We start from the raw sequence: 21303 nt of genomic DNA on the forward strand, positions 1-21303 counted from the left end.
TAGCCCCCGCCCCCCACCACAACATGGTAGAGGATCGATCCCTCAACCAGCCTCCACCCTCACACTCCCTATGTGGAAGAAGCATCAGAGCTCCTTGAGAGAGAGGCAATCGAGGGAGGCAGCGATGGAGAAGTAAGAGAACAGATGCCAGCTGCAGATTTTTCATGACATTCTGCTTCTCTTCCATCTCACCCTTTTGTACCATGTGTTACCAGCCAGCAAACTCGATCATGAAACCCTTAAAATGACACATCCATTTTAAACTCTCAGGGGACCAACAAAAAATAGAGGAAGAAGAAGCAAGCTCCTCTGCACCCAGCCTTGCTAACATTTCAGAGCATGTTGCCATCACTCACTCGTTCCCTCTCAAGTATCAGGCCAGAGAAATCCACCTTGGTGGAATTAAAAAGAGATGGGAATGCACTGGGGGAAATACGAGCACAAGCGAGCAGAAGTAGTTTGCGGTAAAAATGAGAGGGAGGAAGAATGCAGTGCCAGGACATGGTGCCCTTCGGAGCTACAGCCTATCTCATGGTTCCTCCTTATAAAAGGACACTTGCAGAACATCAAACATATGGGCAGGCACTGGGGACAGTCTCTGAGTGTGCAGCAGGTGGCTGGTCAATTGGAAGAGTATATTACTTGCATCTGCTGCACCCTCATGGATAACTTCTCCGCAATGCTGCCTTGGCGTATGTGGCAACAGAAAACCGGAGGAATCCATTTTTTATTGTACATGTATGAAAAAATTTGGCCCAGGAAGATTTCAAACATAGTAATATTTAAGTAATGATTTCACCAAAATCTATCTGCAATTCCTCATCAAGTTTTATGGCCATATTTAGGAGCATAGTAGTCGAAAATAATATCACAGGCAATTTAAAAAAAGGATCATTTGATAAAACAGTAAAATTAATCAGACCCTGGAAACTGGTTTAAAATATTTAGCAGATGTAAGAGTACAAGAAATGTACTTAAACATGAAAGAGAAAAGCGCAGCTGGTTCATCAAGCTTGTTCCTCCCACAAACCATGTAAACCTACCCAACCCATTTAATCCTGAGTGAAATTTCTGCACAAATACCCCCTGATCACCAAAGATAATCAAGTGAAACTCCATAATATATCCATCTAATCCATAAATGAGCCCTGGCCTGCTGCCCTCCACAAATCATCTATTCCCAGCAAAAGTAGTATAGAAACCATTGTGTCCCATGAAATATTTATTTATCTCAGTCTTTGCCCATCCCTACACCACTGAATCCTACCCATGTTTATCCCTATACCATTCAATTCTGACCATATTTATCCCTACACCACTGAATCCTACCCGTGTTTATCCCTATACCATTCAATCCTGTCCATGTTTATCCCTATACCATTCAATTGTGTACATGTTTATCCCTATACCATTCAATCCAAACATATATTCATTCATTCAGTTCTTTTTTTTCAAGGGGTTAATCAACTGCTTTCCCTGGGTGTCTGTTCCATAGTATATAGTACTTCTGAGAGCAAAGAAAAACTTGCCTTATCTCTAGTGTCATTTAAGACTTGCTCAGTTTGAACCTGTGACCTTATTGTGATCTCACAGTTTAGGTTAAATATTATGCTTACATCTACATTGTTTATACCTTTCATTATTTTAAATACTTGCAAACCATTCCATTACTATTTTCTTCAGACAAGTTGAACTCTGCCAGTATCTTCTCATAACGTAGAGCCCCAAGTCCTATAATTATCTTCACTGCCCTTCTTTAACCTTCTCCAATGAACCAATGCTCTTTTAAAGGTCGGGTGCCCAAAACTTGTATACATCAGAGGTCATTTTAGAAATGATAAATCATGACGCGGATCTTTTAGGACTGCATATCAAAACTTTGGGCATGCACTCCCCATGATTCATCGTGGATGGAAAATCATGGAAACACATATCCAGATTCCCAATATGCGCTTCTGTAGGCAAAGTTCTGTGTCAAGAATTCAAATTTGCAAAATTACCCTTAATATTCCAAATGTAGCCTCAACAAAAAAAACATAGAATAATTTATTCTGAATTACAGTCAGATGCTTTTGAGATCTATCCCAATATTAGATTCGCTTTTTCATAACATCTTTACAGTGACATGACACTGAGCGAATGATCAATTTTCAGCACTTACTGCTAAAACACTGTCTAAAACACCTTAGGTTCTCACCCCATTATCTTTCATATATTTAGATCTTCTTTTCTTGTAATACAGGTACAATAGAAATGCTAAAAATATTTGGTCACCATGTATTTCTGCAGACACTGAAAAAATATTCTCAGTAATTCTAATGTTGTTTGGCACAAGATTATTATAGACATTAAAATGTTAAAACCTAATTTTATGTAAGAATGCAGATGATGATGAATTTTTTTTTAAGGAATAGCAGAACAAGGTTTTAAATCAACTAGCTTCTATTAGCTTTTTTGTTTTTGAGTGACAGTAGTTCTGTTTTTTCAATTAAACTTTACCAAGAGGTATCTTATTGGGAGCAGTTATTGTTTCTGTTTTATTTCAGTTGCCTGCAAATATGTTTTCTCATGAGATTTCACTGTTTTGCTATGGGATTGATTTAACCTGCCCAAATGTCACACACTGGTGCTTATATTAAAAACTGCGAGTAACCTCAATATAAAGTCATACTACTTATGAATAAGCTCTACACTTTAAAAACAAAGTTTTAAAGTGTATTTCTGTAAAGCATGTTAGTGTATCTTTATGACATAGCTATTTCCCACAACAGCCATCTTTATGGTCTCTCTGCAGAGATTGCCAATTTTGTGCCAAATTAGGGGCAGTTTTGTATTGTAGACCCACACCCAGTAGAAACTGAGCTCAATCTGTCCAAACTCATTTCACACAGCCAGTGGACAGAAAGACTTCCATCTCACCCATTTGGGCTTAATTTGAACTTAGGTTCCAGAGGTGAAAGGACTGTATGCTAGCCCTCTTTGCCACCCAATCCAAACACCTTAATATAAGTAGGTTATTGTAGTAGAATAAAGCACTGGATAAATCTAACTTTATGCATGTTACAGTCGCACACTGCCATTTTAGGAGGGAAGGTTCACCTGATGATGAAAAGGAAATATTTGGGTAGAGTGAAAACATATGTTCCAAAGCAGACGGCCATATAAACTAATGGATCCAAAGATAACTGTTAACTAACAACCAACTAAAAATGTTTCTGTCTGCCATGATTTACTCAAACAAAAAAACAGTTACCTCCCAAGTTCATCCCTGCTTTAAGACACTTTCGTAAACGGCAAGCTGGGCAGTTTTTTCTGCGGATTTTGTCAATAATACAGTCGTTTCTTCCTGCGCACAAGTAGTTTTGTTGCCCTAGTTAGAAAAAAAGGAAAATGTAAAAAGTTAATAAAAAATTTAATTTGCACAGTCAAATAACTTGGATTTAGAGACCCCACCAGTTTGGTGCATCAGTTGTTTGGTTTTATGGTTCCTAAAATTCTACGTGCATTCAGCAAATATGTGACATTTGTCGTCATCTGAAACACTTAAAAATACAACAAAAACAGAACATACAGCATCAGTACATCATTGACATGCATGGGCCAGATAATTACAGTCACACTGACTGCACTGTATGACTATTACACAATAACTTATCCTTTCCTCTTGTCCCCATAATTGAAAAAGCTAGAGATATGAGGGGTGAAAGCCTACAGGTTGTCCACCCTGACAGAAGTGGCAGGATGAACTCGTTGGTCACCTCCAGCAATGCACCTCTGGAGTTTCCAGGGTCAAGGGAGGTTACCCTATGTGTATAGCTGGGGCGCGCACATACGCAACTAAGGGTGAATTTGGCATACTCAACTGTCCCCAGAGGTCGCAAACAGCAGTAAGTGGTGTAGGAGAGCTTTACTCACCCCTCCAGAAGGAAGATATAGGCGCTCCCTTGAAGAAATTCCTACCTGAATCTTCAAGGGTCCAGGCCTTGACCCATAGAGAGGTCCAAACTCCACCAATGGAGCAGCGAGTGTCTAGTCTCATAGGGTGCACCAGATGCCAAGGATCTACTGGAATTTGGTAGGCTGGGGATGCGGGAGCTCCCAGGCCTGCCCCTCCCACACCAATGCCCTTGCTTGGAGTGGGCAGGGACTCCACTCCCATCAGCAACAGGAAACTCTGGATAAAGGCTTAGTTGCAGCATACCGGTCCTTCTGCAGCACTCACACTGGAGTTACGGAGCATTTGTAGGGCTACAGATTGTTAACCCCATGAAGTACATAGTTAGGCTCTATTCTTAGATATTTCATTTTCAGCCCTGGCTGCTTATTTCATAGTAAAGTTGACATCTTGTAAAAAGTAAAAGAAAAAATACTGTACACAAAATCACTCGTATTAAACCAAAAATTCCAAACTATATGCATCATTTGGAGCTTCTAGGCATGCAATTGATGGCTCTTTCCATAATAATTTCACTTGGATCATCATTTGTTAACTCTTTAAATAGTGTTTGGTAATTGTGATAGTTTACTCATAAATGGGGTGGTTTTCCTCTTCACTGCTCCTGGGAAATGTTCAGTTGTCAGGCGCAGCAAAGAAGAAAAAAGGTCCCACTACATCAGGGGGACAAAATTGGGTCGTGCCCCCTTTTAGTGCCCTGAAAAAGTTTGCGCCCCCACGCCCAAAATTCACTGGTAGCAACCCAAGAGGGAGGCGAGGTGCTACTGGAAGCGCCCCGCCTCCCTCTTGGGGCACTGCGAGTGAGTATCGCGGTGCTACGTGCAGCAGCGCCACGCACTGTGGCACATTGCGCCGCGGTACTGCAGGTCTTCCTCCCCTTATTAAAGGGGAGGGGCCTAGCGCAGCACGACTCAGAACCCAGCTGAGCCACCAGGATTTCGAGTGCCGGCAAAAGAGCCCGGCACTCAAAAGAAATGCCAGGCTCACGGAGCGCAGTGGGGTGGCTGCAGAGGAGGCCGGGGACGGCAACGGGGGCAGATGCTGGCAGGCGGCCAGCAACAAAAATGGCCGCCCGGCACCTCCCCTTTAATTTGCGCCGCCCTGGCCGCAGGTAGGCCCCCCGACCCTGTTGGACATAGCGTCCAGTGATAAGTCAGGGGGCGCTACCAAAGATTGTGGCCGGAGACGCAGTGCTGTGGGGCGCTAACGATTACCGCCGCCGCTAACCTCCTGCTGAATTTCGCGGGAGGCGTTAGCGGCGCTGTGCCCGGGCGCTAGTTGCTTTGCGCCCCGTTAGCGCTCTCTTAGGGAGCTAACGGGAGGTGCAAATCAACCAAATTTTCCCCCCAGGTCTCGACAGCCATTACACTGCCACAGGATTTTCTGGGGAAGCCCGATTGGGCATAACTCAAGCCTGCACCTGCAAAATGAGGTCAGAAGAGGTGTTCCTGGGCCCCCCACTTCACTTTCTGATGTCCCTATCTGAGGGGGAGCCCAAATGCAGGGGTATCCCAAAAAACTGGCGGCAGCTCCTACTCTGGGACCTTCCTTGAAGCAGATGATTTGAGGGAGGCCAGCAGCAGCCGGAAGACCCTGATGCTGGTGGCCAGGAGTGCAGCTGAAGGCCTCTCAGTCTTATTGATGCATCCCTGTTTCTACCCTGCCCACCTCCGGTTCCCAATGCAAGGCTGTGCCAAATGTCAGGCCTGTGCCAGGAGGATGATCGGGGCATGCAAATGGCCCTAGCCAGGAAATTTGGACTCTCTGCTCCCTTCACAGGCAGAACGCACTTCGGGAATGCTGTATCTGCCTCGCACCTAGGGAAGATGGGGAAAATCAGCCTCATATCCCGAAAAAAAGTCAGTGTGTGTACCACCTGGACCAGGCAGGGAGAGGAATTCTTTAGAAAACCTCAATCTTGAATTGTTTGTTTTCTGTTGCTTAACTCCAGAACCTTTTGCTTTTCAGGGCAAAGCACTGATTCTGAGGAACCCATCCACAAACCAGCTCCAAGAGGTACATGTGCGCATGAAGTGATTTTTCATATTGGGCCCAGATTAATACACAGCATCATACGCAGTCTTGGGACCTGTTTTTGAGCAAGACTGTTGTGTATATGGATTATTTACTTCCAGGCCATGTGGGGAAAGCCCGGGCACTTTTAAAATGACAACATTTTAAAAGAGAGCTTCCCCTGGGAGTCTGTCATAGGTAAGAAACTAATGGCCCAGTAATTCCTGTCACAACACGTGAGTACGGACGGGGTACTCACGCGTGTGCCCGGAGGAATTGCCGGTTTTCAGCATGCACAGCGCATGCGCTGAAAACCGGCATTTCCTGTCCTCTGACCCAAGGGGTTAAGAGGCAGAACGCGTGCGCAGTGAAATTCCTTTTTTTTTTTCCAGAGTTGCCCGAGTGTAAAGGCCTCCGGTTTTTACGCGTGGAAAAAACAGACGTAAGTACTTAGTTTTACAGGTAAGTTGGCTTTTAGTACAATTTAGAAAAAAAATTTCCACAGGTTTATTATTTTTAAAGAATTTACAGTAAGGTAAGTTTAGTTTTAGACCCTATTTTTTAAAAATTTATTTTTTTCAAAAATGTGATTAATTGTTTAAAACATTTTTAAAAACTTATTTATAGTTAATATAATCAGTGGGATGTTTTTTAAAATTTTATTTAAAGTTTAAGTAGTGTTTTGGCAGCCCATACTCTTCATGAGTTTGACAGTCCTTACTCTCAAACTCATGAATGAGTTTCCCCTCCCCTGATTGGCTGCACAGTGCTCACCTGATCCCAGCCGGCACATCGTACTAACTACGCCGCTGGATCAGGTAAGCACATCGCGCCGACAGCTGAACCGGGCCTGTGACAGGAAATGCAAGCAGGCCCAGGCTTCAGATGTCGGCGCGCAGGGTGAGTGCACATCGGGGGCTTGCATGCGCGGCAAGCTCCCGATCCTAATTTCTGGGCCAATGATTTAAAGAACAGTTCTTTATTAGATGAGTATTGGTGCTGCTTATACTGTCTCACCTTGGACCTCAGAATCGGACCAAGATGAGCCCCAGCACCAACAACACCAGCCACACCAGCAGCACCAGCAGCAGCAACCACAACATCAGCAGGGGCAGCAACCACAACAGCAGCCTTCTCAACAGCCTGATTCTCCACAGAGAGAGGGGTCAGCACAGGGGTACACCGAATCGGAGGTGATACCGCTAACACAGGGTATACAGGCAGAGGGTGAACTTCCTGGACATGAATGAGCAGCAGTGCCTCAGTAGGCTCAGGCTATCACGCCAGGTCATCGCATATATTTGTAGCTTGCTGGAACAAGACCTGCTGCCCAGAGGACCTGGTGGAAATGCCATACCAGTGGCTGTCAAAGTCACCACCACCCTCAACTTCTTCATCTCAGGCTCCTTCCAGGGATTTGCAGCAGACATTTGCAGGATTGCGCAGTGGGCCGCCCACAGATGCATCACCCAGGTGACCGATGTCATGTTTCACAAGTCAGCCAATTATGTAAACTCTGCCACTGATAAAGCCAGTGTTACTGAGCGGGTGCTCGGCTTTGCCGCTCTGGCTGGCTTCCCACAGGAGCAAGGGATTATTGACTGCACACATGTGGCCATCAAGGTACCCCCCCCTCCCACCCCCCACATCACCCAGGAGTGTTTGTGAACCGCAAAGGCTTCCACTCCATCAATGTGCAGCTGGTCTGCAACCACAAAAAGATTATCATGCAGGTGTGCGCCAGATTCCCTGGCAGCTGTCATGACTCTTTCGTGCTCTGCCAGTCCACCCTCCCTCAGCTCTTAGCACCTCCAAACAGACTTTCTGGCTGGCTGCTTGGAGACAAGGGCTATCCACTGAAGACGTGGCTCATGACACCATTGAGAAGGCCAAGCAATGAGGCCGAGGAGCGTTATAATGATGTCCATCAGATGTTTCATAGAGCAAGCAATCAGCATGATGAAGACACACTTCAGATGCCTTGACAGATCTGGAAGAGCCCTTCAGTATGCACCAGCCAGGGTCTCCAGAATCATCATCAAATGCTGCGCACTGCACAACAGAGCTGCAGGAGGGATTGGAGCTGCAGGAGGGGCAAGGCGCAGAGCGTACAGCCTCTTCATCGTCGGAGGAGGAGGAGGAACAGAAGGAGGAGGAGGAGGAGGAACCTGAGGTGGAAATGGAATCATTAGCGATGTACATGGCTGCCCGGGAAGCCCGGGATGGCCTCATGATGACCCAATTTACTTAACTTGCACCAGTGCAACCACATGGTTCCCAGATGTTGTACCAACTCCCACCTCAACCCCCCCCGACTCCAACAACACCACAAAGCAGTCCTACAATGACCAAGCCATTCCTCTCACCCAAACCTCCATTGCTTGAGATTAAGTAATGTCTCACCATTCACACTAGTGAAAAAGCCACTTCCCAGGTAGCAGGCAATAATGGACAAGACAGGATAGTTGTGCAAAGAAATAAATTTATGTGCGTCATAAATATAACTGAAAGTTAACATTAACATTTTGTCAAACACCCATGTGCATACCCTTGTACATCTATGATTATGTCTTTTTTTGTTTCCGCATGCTTCTACGAGGTGCAACCCCTGTGGCTTCAGCAGAGGTAGAGGCAGGCTGCTCACTTCCCTGTTGTGACTGCTTGGACACTTTTGGTGGACGTCCTCTGGGTTTTGGAGCCTGTGAGGGCCCCACCAAAGACTGCTCCTCCTGCAACTGTGCAGAGGCAGACTCGGCCATTGGGATCCGAGGCAGCATGTGGGGCTCTGACTGAGGGGGAGGGAAAGGGGGAGAAGTGGGTGTGCTTTGAGAAGAGCCCCCACTTCCATGTTCCCGCTCACCATCATCCCTCTCATGGGCCACCTGCACTTCCCTGCTAGCAAGGAGCTGGAGAGCACCTTGCTGCACATCAGTGGGACGATGAAGGCCCAAGTCTAAGTTGGTATCCCTCCTCGAGATGAGGTCAATGAGTGTCTGCAATCTGTTGTTCACAGCAAGCATGTTCTTGTTGGACTGACGCATTTGCTGCTCCATTGCAGGTGGTCATCCTTTTCATGGAACAGCACATCATCGCCATCGCCTGCGAGATGGTGGTGCTCATGTTGGAGATGGACTCCACCATTCTCCGTACAGTCACACACATCGTGGCTGCAAAAGCTGCCAGAGCCTCGCGCATTTGTTGCTGCTCCTCCAAGATCACCCTCTTTCTCGATGGCCCCTGAAGTTTAGCATCTGCCTGCAGCTGAGCAGAGCTGGGTGTGTCCTGCGCCCTCCTGCAAGGAGTCTCCACTGCTGTCCCTGTCAACACCATCTGCTCTTGCTCACTTGTGATGTGTGAGACACCAGGTGACAACACTACTCTATCTCTCACTAGACCCACTGAGGTGTGCATAGCTGCGCCGGTGCTGGTGCGCATGGGTCTGCTGATGGTGCACCCTCAGAGACTGGAGCTTCCTATGAGGAGTCGTCTTCCTCCTCCAGCTGGACAGTGGCGGGGTTGGGCGTGGGGGCACCTGATGGGCCTGTGGGAGAGTAAAGAGATGAATTAGAAGTCTTATGATAAGAATGTGTAACGTTACCATTATGCACATGATGACATTTCACTGGCTGCTGACATCACGTCAGCATGAGTGACTGTGGTATGCCATGTGGCTGTATGAGATTTAATTGAGGTTGCTGGGAAGTCCCCTCTCTCTGACTTTCACCGCCAGCAGCTCTACAACTCCAGAGATTTCAAGCGTCTCCTACTCTGCTGGAGTCAAATTGCTGATTATTGGAGGGCCACCTCTGGTTCGCTGCCTCTCCCCGTTATTTTGCGCTCTCTTCTCCTGCAAGGAGGGAAAGAAGAGAACTTTGAGTGAGAGTGATGGAATGAGTGTAAGGGATGGGTGGGCTACATCTGTAGAGGGTGACTGTGAGGGGGTGGCATAACATTGCCAAATGGCCTCTTTCTGTGGCATTACTTTCTATGAGTACATTAGGATGAGGGCGAGTGTCGGGGTGGTTCGTCAGGTGGGGATGTGAGTAGGTGCATAGACAGTGAGAGATGGGTGCACCTGCAAGGTAGGTTGGTGTGAGGAATGATGTGCTGGAGTAGGCTTGGAAAGGCAGAGTGATGGGGTTGTGGTGGCACGCACATCAGGATGTAGCTGAATGTGGCATTGCACTCACCTTTCCTGACCTCATGAGATCATTAAATCTTTTTTGGAACTGGATCCAGGACCGCCTTACGACATCCCTGCTGCTGACCTCCTCCACGATCTCCAGCCATGCCCTCTTGGTGTCTCTGGCTGGTCTTTTGCAGCTATCTGCAGGGAAGAGGACCTCACTGCGTGCTCTGACTCCCTGAACCAGCACTTCCAGAGAGGCATCAGGGAATCTTGGTGCAGCCTTCTGTCTGTGTGACTCCATAGCCCACACAAATCTCAGTGACATGCAGCAATTTCTATCTCTGCCAAACACCTTTTATCTCTCCTACAACAACCTTCAACTGGGATGTCTACAAGGCTGCTTTAAATATCGAGTCATCAGTGACGTCAGCAGACACGCTCCATTTAATTGGGCCAGGAAACCCGCATGGCTTTTTTAATTGATGTAATTGAGTTAAACGTGCAGTGCAGAATGCGCTGTTAAAAAGTTCGGGATGGCGACCCGCTACACGGCCCACACGTACCCGCCTCGATGCTCAGGTAAAGATTCCAGCCATAGAACAATAGAATAGTAAGCACAGAAGGAGGCCACTTGGCCCATCCAGTCTGCGCCGGCTCTTTCAAAGAGCAATCCAATTAGTTCCACTCCTCCGCTCTTTCCCCATATCCTTACAATTGTTTCTCCTTCAAATATTTATCCAATTCCCTTTTGAAGGCTATTACTGAATCTGTATGCACCACCCTATCAGGCACTGCATTCAAAATCCTAACCACTTGTTGTGTAAAAAAGTTTTTCCTCATGTTGCCTCTGGTTCTTTTGCCTTGAATCTGTGCCCTCTGGTTAACAACTCTTGAACCATTGGAAACAGTTTCTCTTTATTTACTCTCTCTAAACCCTTCATGATTTTAAATACCTCTATCAAGTCTCCTCTTAGCCTTCTCTGCTCTAGGAGAACAACCCCAGTTTCTCCAGTCTACAGAATATATTGAGCCAGAATTTGCGGTGGGTAATGACAGTGAACGAACAGTGTTGCTATTATCATCCCTTTGATACTGACTGCAACTTCAGGGTGGAACACAAGTGCATCTAAACACGAAAATCCTGAAGTTGCGGTCAGTCATTCACTGCTCTGACACTGGCTGCACTATGGACACTCTCTCCCATAGCTGGCAATCAGTGTAATCGGTGAAATTGACGGAAACGTGTGATTTTCCGGGGTAATATCGTTGTTAAACACCTCATTAAATGTTAAGCTTTGTTGGATTAGGTATAACTGGGGTTTTAACAGCGTACTGATTGCTAAACAAATGTTATGGCCCTGTAAAACTAATTTTAATTTTTTGCCAAATTTCTCCATTATGATAAAAATTACAATTTTTAAGAAACTTAAAAAAAATGTTTTTCAAAGTTTGTTCATGAGGTTCTACCTTATCCCCATGTGAGAGCCCCAATCTTCGTTTTGTTCTCTGTAACACTTAAATAGTCCGGATAAAAGCAGCTTCTCATTTCCTGGTTCCGTCTCTAAGAATTCTGCAATATGATTGGCTGCTTCTAGGAAGTGTCAGTTAGAATATTTAATTCAATGCCAAAATCATGTACAGAAAGCAAAATAAAGAGAGGAAAGAAAGATGGGATTAGGAGAGAGAGATAAATGACACAGAAAGAAAAAGGTAAAAAAATTATTAAATTTTTTTAAATCTCAAAAAATAATTAAAATCTGAAGGAATGAGACTCCACACTTGTAAAAGTTAATTTTCAGTGCCAGCGGAGTTGTGTTACAGTAATTAAAACTTACCACACTGTTAAAAATGTACTTACTCTGCAATGGACAAGCCCTAACTTTTTCTGAGTTTAGTGCATATCTATCATGTAAGTACTGCAACTTCATGATGTTCCATGTATTTCAATGACGAGTCTCTCGGCAAGATACAGGTATAGCGAAGCTTCCAGAGGAGCAGGGCAACTCGGACAGTAACTTCCTGATTTCCATGTTTAACTGCGCATGAACTGTGGCTGGAAGTTGCTGCCCTGATAGCCTCATCGTTATATCTTCCACAAAGTCCAGGTCGTTGTCTTTATAAAAATTGATTAAAAAAATACTACTTTCAACTGTATCAAGGTCAGGAATGAGATCTTCTATCTTCTATTGTAGGCACCTTCATTTCTCTATGCCTTTTGTATTAGCAGGCGCCTTGGTAATTTTCTTGCCCTTGGTCTTCTTAGCTTATTGTTTTCTTAACATCTGTCTTTTTGACTGCAAGTTGGAAAGGGAGGGGGTAAATCCAGTTGTTGTGGTCCATGTCAGAACAAACGACACAGGTAGGAACAGGGAGGAGGTCCTGCTGAAGGAGTTTCAGGAGTTAGGAGCTAAATTAAAAAGCAGGACCCCAAGGGTAATAACCTCTGGATTACTGCCTGAGCCACGTGCAAATTGGCATAGAAGCAGTCAGATCAGGAGAATTAACACTAAAGGGCTGGTGTGGGCAAGAGGGGTTCCTTTTCATGGGACACTGGCATCAGTACTGGGACAGGAAGGAGTTGTACCGATGGGACGGGCTCCACCTGAACCGGGATGGGATCTGTGTCCGAACGAAAAGGGTAAATAGGGAGGTGGCAAAGGCTTTAAACTAGTAAGACGGTGGGGGGGGGCGGGGGGGGGGATCTACAAGAAATGAAACCAGCCTAAATATGGAAAAAACAGGAAAGTAGAGCACAGCAAAGAGTAAAGTAAGGGAGGACATTGATGGCCAGGGAATAAATAGAGTTATAGAACAGGAGTGTAAAAAGATGGTTAAAAATAAAGTGAAAGGAACTGCTATTAAAAATTAGTTAAACTATCTGTACAGCAATGCACCGTAATAAAACAGGGGAGCTGGAGGCAATCATGCATTGCGAGGAACCAGACATAGTAGGGATTACTGAAACATGGCTACAGAAAAATCAGGACTGGGTATTAAACATTGCAGGGTATAACATATTTAGAAAAGACAGAGAGGGAAAAAAGGGAGGTGGAGTAGCTGTACTTATTCGGGATAACATAATGGCAGTAGAAAAAAGTGATGTAGCTATCAGCAAAACAGAAATAGAATCCATGTGGATATAGATAAACGATAATAAAGGATCAATCACACTAATAGGGGTAGTCTACAGACACCTAATAGTGGAAGGGTGATGGAGGAAGAAATATGCAAACAAATTAGGGAAATGAGTAAAAGACATAGAATAATAATCATGAGAGATTTCAACTACCTCGATATTAATTGGACAGAAGAGGTAGGTAAAGGGGATAAGGGAATGGAGTTCCTACAATGTGTACAGGACTCCTTTCTAACCCAATATGTAAAATGCCCAATGAGGGAGGATTCGTTATTGGATCTAGTAATGGGGAATGAACCATAGCAGATAAGAGAAGTAGGGGAACATCTAGGTAATAGTGACCATAATATAATATGCTTTAAGATAATAATTGAGAAAGACCTAAGTATGACAATGACCAGGGTAATAGATTGGAGAAAAGCTGATTTTGTGGGGTTAAGAACAGAACTTGGGAAAATAAAATGGGCAACAATATTGGCAAACAATGATGTAGAACAGCAATAGGAAACATTTAAAATGGTGTTCAACAGAGTCCAGGAAAATATATTCTACTAAAAAACAAAAACAAGCTAAACCCTAATGAGACACCGTGGATGAATAAAGCCATAAGGGAAAAATTGAGGGTAAGGAAAGAGACATACACTAAGTACATGGGCGGCAGGGGAAAGCATGACAAGAGAGAATATGAAGAGATTAGGAGAGAAGTAAAAAATAACAATTAGGAAGGCAAAGAGGAACTATGAAATTAAATTACCAAGGAACATAAAACAAAATAGTAAAATATTTTACAGGCACGTAAATAATAAAAGAGAGGTTGGGATGGGAATAGGGCCACTAAGGGATGGACAGGATAATACCGCAGGCAGCAATAGAGAGATGGCAGAGATATTAAATAATGACTTTGCTTCAGTATTTACCAGGGAGATAGAACAGGTGGAGATGGCATTGGATAATGAGACTAGTAATGAGATAACTGCATTTAAAATAAAATGAGGAAATATATTAAATAAACTAATGAAATTCAAAGAGGATAAAACCCCTGGTCAGGACTGATTGCGTCCATGCATTTTAAAAGAATCTAGGGAAGAGATAGCAGAGGCATTACTACACATATTTAGTAATTTGTTAGAAAAAGGTGTAGTGGCAGAGGACTGGAGGATAGCTAACGTAATGCCTATATTTAAGAAGGGAGATAGAATACGTTCAGGGAACTATAGGCGAGTCAGCTTAACATCGGTGGTAGGAAAAATAATGGAATCCCTACTAAACGAGAAAATAGAAGAACATCTAGAAACGAAAAATATAATAGTCAGCATGGATTTCAAAAGGGAAAATCTTGCTTAACCAACCTAATTGAATTTTTTGAAGAGGTAACAGAGAGAGTAGACAAGGATAATGCAGTAGATGTAATTTATCTAGATTTTCAAAAGGCCTTCGATAAGGTACTACATAATAGACTAATGAATAAGGTCAGGTAATGCGGAGTCAAGGGATAATGGATAGCTGGCTGGCTTAAAGACAGAAAGCAGGGAGTAGGGGTAAAGGGTAGCTATTCTCAGTGGCAGAAAGTGGGAAGTGGTGATCCACAAGGATCAGTGCTGGGACCACAGTTGCTTACAATTTATATTAACGATTTAGACTTTGGAATCAAAAACACAATTTCTAAATTTGAGGATGACACCAAATTGGGTGGGATAGTCAATACTGAGGAAGACTGCAACAAATTATAAGAAGACATGAATAAGCTTGCAGAATGGGCATATAATTGGCAAATGAAATTCAACACAGATAAATGTGAGGTATAACATTTTGGTAAGAAAAATAGGGAGGTCACATATTACTTGGAGGGTGTGAGTCTGGGTAGGGTAGAGGAGCAAAGAGATCTCGAGTACAAATAGACAAATCACTAAAAGTATCAACACAGGTTAACAAGGCCATAAAAAAGCAAACCAAGCACTAAGGTTTATTTCTAGAGGGATAGAATTGAAAAGTAATGAAGTTATGCCTAACTTGTATCGAACCTTGGTTAGACTGCACTTGGAGTACTGCATACAATTCTGGTCGCCATATTATAAAAAGGATATAGAGGCACTGGAGAGAGTGCAGAGAAGATTTACAAGGATGATACCAGAAATGCAGGGGTATACCTATCAGGAAAGGATGAACAGGCTGGGTCTCTTTTCTCTTGAAAAGAGAAGGCTGAGGGGTGACCTAATAGAGGTCTTTAAAATCATGAAAGGTTTTGATAGAGTAGATACAGAGAGAGTGTTTCCACTTATGGGGAAGAGCAAAACTAGAGGCCATCAATATAAGATAGTCACCAAGAAATCAAATAGGGAATTCAGAAGAAACTTCTTCGCCTCGAGAGTGGTGAGAATGTGGAACTCACGACCACAGGGAGTAGCTGAAGCGAATTATATAGATGCATTTAAGGGGTGGTTAGATAAGTATATGAGGGAGAAGGGAATAGAGGGTTATATTGATAGAGTTAGATGAGGAAAGATGGAAGAATAAACGCTGGCATGGACTGTTTGGGCCGAGTGGCCTGTTTCTGTGCTGCATATCCTATGTAATCTTATGTAAGTTGAGTTTGACAGTTGTTTTCTGTCACTTTGATATCCTTAGTCCAGAAGTGTTTGTAGCAAATTCAGACTTGGCCATTATCACTGGTGTATGGATTTTAAAACCCAAAAATATATTTCAAAGTGTTGGCCACAGGCTGGTAATTAATATTTTTGTTAGTCGGCACTAAGAAGTGGGGTGGACCTCTCACAACAAATGGTGTTTGGTGAAGCAGCGATTAGAGCATTGGGCCAGTTTTTGGCCCAGGAAGAAAAGGGTCAGCAGGACTGACGCCACAAGGGGAGCTGGGAATTTAGCAGTTAGGAAGGAGACCGACACTAGAGTGTCACCTTTGGTCTAAGAGCTGGGTTACTAGAGATAGAGGCACTACAACGTCTCCACTACTGCAATGTATAATTATTGCATGACAAGTTTACATAAGCAAATCCCATTATAATTTCTAATGGGAAAACATTGACACAAAATGTGTGACAAAAACATAACAGGAACTCAAGTGGCGCAGACAAGAAGTGCACGCAAATGGAAGATTTTTATTAAGATATACTAGGTAGTTGATAAGACTATATGATCCTAAATCAGGTAAAGAAAAATTTTGGCTTGTTGATACGCCTCTTTTGGTGAATTCTGTGAAGCATTTGTATTTGTGGTTTTGAAAGGTAATGCCCTAATATTTTAAAGTCTTCGTAAAGCTAAATCTATGAAACTTGACCATCTGGTCCAGTTTTTAAAGAAGCTGTTGTGTAAGTGCAATGTTATGGTCCACATTTTCTGTTTTGTTAGTAGTGCTTTAAGAGTCAAAACTGTTAATAGAAATTACTGTCAGCATATGACATTACACTGTCCAATATTTTAATAGATTAATGCTTCTGTTAAAATAGATGGAAGATCATATGAATGCATTGAGTTTGTCTGCTAATATCACTGACAGATATTTTCAGCCTAATGCATCACTGATTACTAAAATAGAATTGGCAATCCTTAAAATTAAATATTTATTTTCAGTCTAATGATACCCAGACCTGGCCATCCAAAGTAAGAATTAACATTGAAAGCCATACTTTTATTTCCCTTGGATGATTTTTTGTTTCTGTGCAATCAATTTTGTGTTCATCAAAGTGATTGTTTGCAGTGCTGGAGAATGGAACATTTTCCACTCTTTTCCGGCTAGTATTCTTATCAAACATTCCTAGGCCAGTTACGCCCCACCCAAATGATGAGTAAAGCTCCTTTTACTCTCTCAGCAAATTAATCTCGACCTTATTCAGTCCATCAAGACCCTTTCTTCAGTACAGAAGGCGCAAACTGCACTATTACTGCATACACCCATAAAAGAAAAGACTTGCATTTATATAGCGCCTTTCACGACCACCGAACATCTCAAAGCACTTTACAGCCAGTGAAGTACTTTAGGAATGTAGTCACTGTTGTAATGTGGGAAATGCGGTAGCCAATTTGCACAAAGCAAGCTCCCACAAACAGCAATGTGATAATGGCCAGATAATCTGTTTTAGTGATGTTGATTGAGGGATAAATATTGGCCAGGACACCAGGGATAACTCCCCTGCTCTTCTTCGAAATAGTGCCTTGGGATCTTTTACGTCCACCTGAGAGAGCAGACAGGGCCTCGGTTTAACATCTCATCCGAAAAACGGCACCTCTGACAGTGCAGCATTCCCTAAGCACTGCACTGGAGTGTCAGCCTAGATTTATGCGCTCAAGTCCCTGGAGTGGGGCTTGAACCCACAACCTTCTGACTCAGAGGCGAGTGTGTTACCCACTGAGCCACAGCTGACATATGTGGCAGGCGCATAGTAAATATATGCAAATGAGGGAAACACAGCTTTCAGGTAAGTTTGCATTTAAGCTTTTGGACTGGGTTTTTTGATTTTATTGAAGTAGTGGGTTGCTGCAATCTATGTTAAAAGTTTTTTAGGCGTGTAGGGAGTGCTGCTGGATGCCTGCAAGGCCTTGAATGGTAAAGGTAGGCCTCTGAGAGGATAGAAAATGCTGTAAAGACTGAGCAGGTCAGGCAACTTCCGTGGAGAGAGAAACAGTGCTCATGTCTCAGGTCGAGTTGCTGCCTGACCTGCTGAGTATTTCCAGCATTTTATGCTGTCATTTCAGATTTACAGCATCCGCTCACAGAGGGAAGAGGAAGACACAGAAGAGGAAGAAGCCGAGGAGGAGGAAGCAGAAGAGGAGGAAGCAGAAGGAAGGATGCAACCCAGACAGCCCCTTTCTGGCGGTGATATCAGGGATGGAATAATCCGCCTGCATTACCAGTGACCACAACCCCAATTCCCCTTTCCACATTTGTCCCACACCTTATCTTCCCTCTGTTATTGACCATCACAGCATCCTCTTGGCCATAATGCTGAAATAAAAGCCACCACAAAGCAAACATTCCAATCCAACTTTATACATCTATCTATCAAGAAATCAACTCATCACCCTTATGCATTCCCTTAGTGACTGCCTTTGCCTATCCTACTGATGTCACGCAGTGCTACCCCAGTGGCTGCAGTATGGCTGGTAGGAGGCTGATGACTTTGGGGTCAATTTTCAGTGTGCCGTGAGGCGGGCTTTTAGGCGTGCGGGGGGCAAAAATCCCGAATTCGGGGGTCTTGACACCATCCCGCCCAAAACCTGCCTCCACGTAAGTTTCAAAGGAGGCAGGTACCTGCCCCGCACTGGGATCCGCCGACCCGAGGCGGGAAGGGATTAGTGCTAATTAACTGCCTGTTAACAGGTAGTTAACAGGCAGTTTTTAGCCTAATCCCTATTTTGAAGGGTGTCGTGTGGGATTCCCGACGGCTACAAACCACGCCAGGTTAGAGGAGTCGGGCCGTCGGGTTGAAGGACTTGGAGGGGTCGAGATGTCGGTGTTCAGGTGAGTGATGGGTGCATGAGTGCAAAGGTAAGTGTGTTTGGTGTGTCTAAAGTGTGTAAAGAAGTTTAAATTACCTGTACTTACCTTAACAGCCTTCCTTCCTCTAGGCTTCGGGAGTCCATCATTCAGCTGGCACAGAAAGCAGAATGGCCGCGAGCTGTCAAAAGTGACAGCCTTCAGCTTTCAGTGCCGGCGAGATTTCTAACTGAGTCTGTTTAGAAGGACTCAGGTTAGAAGTAAGACTGTCAGTGTTTGACAGCTTCAAACAGCTGTGAAACACTGATATTTCATCTGTCAACACGTCTTGACAGATGAAATTTCAGTCTGTGACGTCACCTGTTGTCGGGTGGCCCTTAATTGGCCTGCTGAGCCCGCTGGGCGGGCTCAACAAGGTCAATCAAGGGAAAATCGCGCGGATTGGCCGCATCTCGATGGAGGCGGGACTAAAACCCGAAAGTTGTAGTCCCGCCTCCTTCCCGACTTCTGAATGAAAATCCAGCCCTTTCAGTGGGGGACACTGTAAATGGCCTTGCTGGTCGACCTTGAGGTGCTGGTGGCTGGGAGTGTCAAATCAATCTTCTTCTTCTTCTTCACTCTCCTCTCCCTCTTCTTGGCCAACCACTGGCTGGGCAAGTCTGAAAAAAGTAAATTTCTCTATTTTTCTCTTTCACTTGTTTCTTTTTTCTTTGCTTGTCCTCCAATTAAGAACCTAAGAATTGGAGAAGGAGTAGGCTATCATGGCCCTTCGAGCCTGTTCCGCTGTTTAATAAGATCACGGCTTACTTCGGCCCCAACTCTACTTTTCCGCCTGATCCCCTCTCCTTTTCCAGTCTGCCTGTCTTTTCAAAATGTCAAGTACCCTGGAATATTTAGCTCCCAACCTTGGTCACCTTGCAACCATGGCCGCGAATTTAATTGAGATGGCGGAATGGGGGCGGGACAGCTGCTTTCCGGGTTCCGGTCCCGCTCCCAGCTGCATCTGCTCTGCAGACGTGATTTTACCTTGATTGGCCTTGTTAAGCCCACCCTGCGGGCTTACCGGCCAATTAACAGGAAGCGGGTCTGATGACGTCATTTGATGACGCGTCACAGCCAGTTTCTTAAAGGGACACATCCAAATTGGGTTTGACAGCTGTTCTGTCAGTGTTTGACAGCATTGAGGTGCTGCAAACACCGACAATCACTGCATAAAGGTGAACACTTGCACCCAGGCTCTCCAATGACTCCCTCCATATGCTTATGGAGGGAGTCAAAGCACGCAGGGAGGTTCTCTTCCCTTCCAAGGGCGGAAGAGACCTCCCCAGGACACCAACTTAACTTGCACCTCCACCCAACCCTCTCTAGCTACTTTATCACTTCCCCATCTCACTAGCCACCCCTCACGCTCACCCTCATCCTATTGCAAGCATACCAACCAACAACACACAAGGGTAGGCACCTGAGAGATTTAGCCAATGTCCATGTGAAGTTTCTGGTAATGTGTTGTCATACAGTGAAATCTCTTTTTCAAAAAGTGCCCCTTATTGGACAGATCTGAGCGCGCCTTGAGAAGTGTCTTACTGAGTTCCAGTGATTGTTCAGTCATAACTCCCCCCGCCCCACTATAGTGATGTGTGTGCATGGAATGGCTTGGACATTAAAGGGATGCTTCACGGTGCTGGTGTGGGATGGTGTCAACCTGGCGCATCATGTGGCAGCCAGGGTTTACAACGTCAAGTAAAGAAAATCTGGCCATGGTGATGCCATCGCTGGCCTCCCGGGCAGCAATTTTGTCAGGAGCTGATGCCCTGTGTCCAGTGCAGCATCAGGTGATGGCGGTGAAGGTTGGTGATGAGGTTGGCGATGTTGGTGTTGGGGATGATTGTGGAAGGATTCGGAGGACCAAGGTCTGATTGTTTCATTGGCTCCAATGTTGCTGTAATAGATGACAGCTGCAGGTGAGATGACAGAAGTGATCTGTCACTGTTGAGAGAGGTTCTCCCAATGAGGTGGCACTGGACATACAGTTGGATCTAAAAACTTGTAAGCTAAAGAAATCTCTATATGTATTAAAAATGCAGTAACCAACATTTTCTGTGCTCTGAAACTCACCATCTGCAACATGGCATCCTTTATACCACTTCTGCAGCTGTCATTTTTTCCACAAACATCAGAGCAGGTTCAAAACACGTCAGGTTGAGTAGGCATGTTCCCCGAACAGCAGGTAACCAGTGGGGGAGAAGGTAAAATTACAAGTAAGCCTCAAAATACTCTTAAATTGGCTCTTAACACGCCATTTAAGTGCTGAATTGTCTCCCCCGCCGCTTGGTGTCAGGTCAGTTCTCCGCTGACAGACCCGACACCTGGGAGACTCACGTGGAGGTGGGTTGACAGCGGTTTCCTACCCGCTGTTAATCTTTGCAATTTTGACAGCAGACCCGCCTCCAAACCCGCCCCCTCAGCGCGATTACATTCGTGGCCCATGTCTCTGTAATGGCTAATAGATCAAAACCATTTATCTCTATTTGTGTCACTAATTCGACTATCTTGTTATGAATTATTCATGCATTCAGATAAAGAGCCTTTAATTTTAACTTTTTACCATTATTCCCTGCTTT

At 44.5% G+C, this 21303-nt stretch overlaps 1 protein-coding gene across 3 annotated transcripts in view; it reads right to left on the bottom strand.

The window, feature by feature from the left end:
* Positions 1-21303, bottom strand: part of nr3c2 (nuclear receptor subfamily 3, group C, member 2) — a 591892-nt gene that overhangs the window by 160658 nt on the left and 409931 nt on the right. For all 3 annotated transcript variants that reach the window (XM_086011569.1, XM_086011577.1, XM_086011586.1), the window contains one exon: positions 3254-3370. In XM_086011569.1, the coding sequence (XP_085867695.1) occupies positions 3254-3370 (117 nt within the window). The remainder of the gene's footprint in view (positions 1-3253; positions 3371-21303) is intronic.

This window comes from Somniosus microcephalus, chromosome 2 (genome assembly GCF_052327205.1).
Source record: "Somniosus microcephalus isolate GS21.2 chromosome 2, FLI_Smic_1.0, whole genome shotgun sequence".
In the NCBI taxonomy this organism is placed as follows: domain Eukaryota; kingdom Metazoa; phylum Chordata; class Chondrichthyes; order Squaliformes; family Somniosidae; genus Somniosus; species Somniosus microcephalus.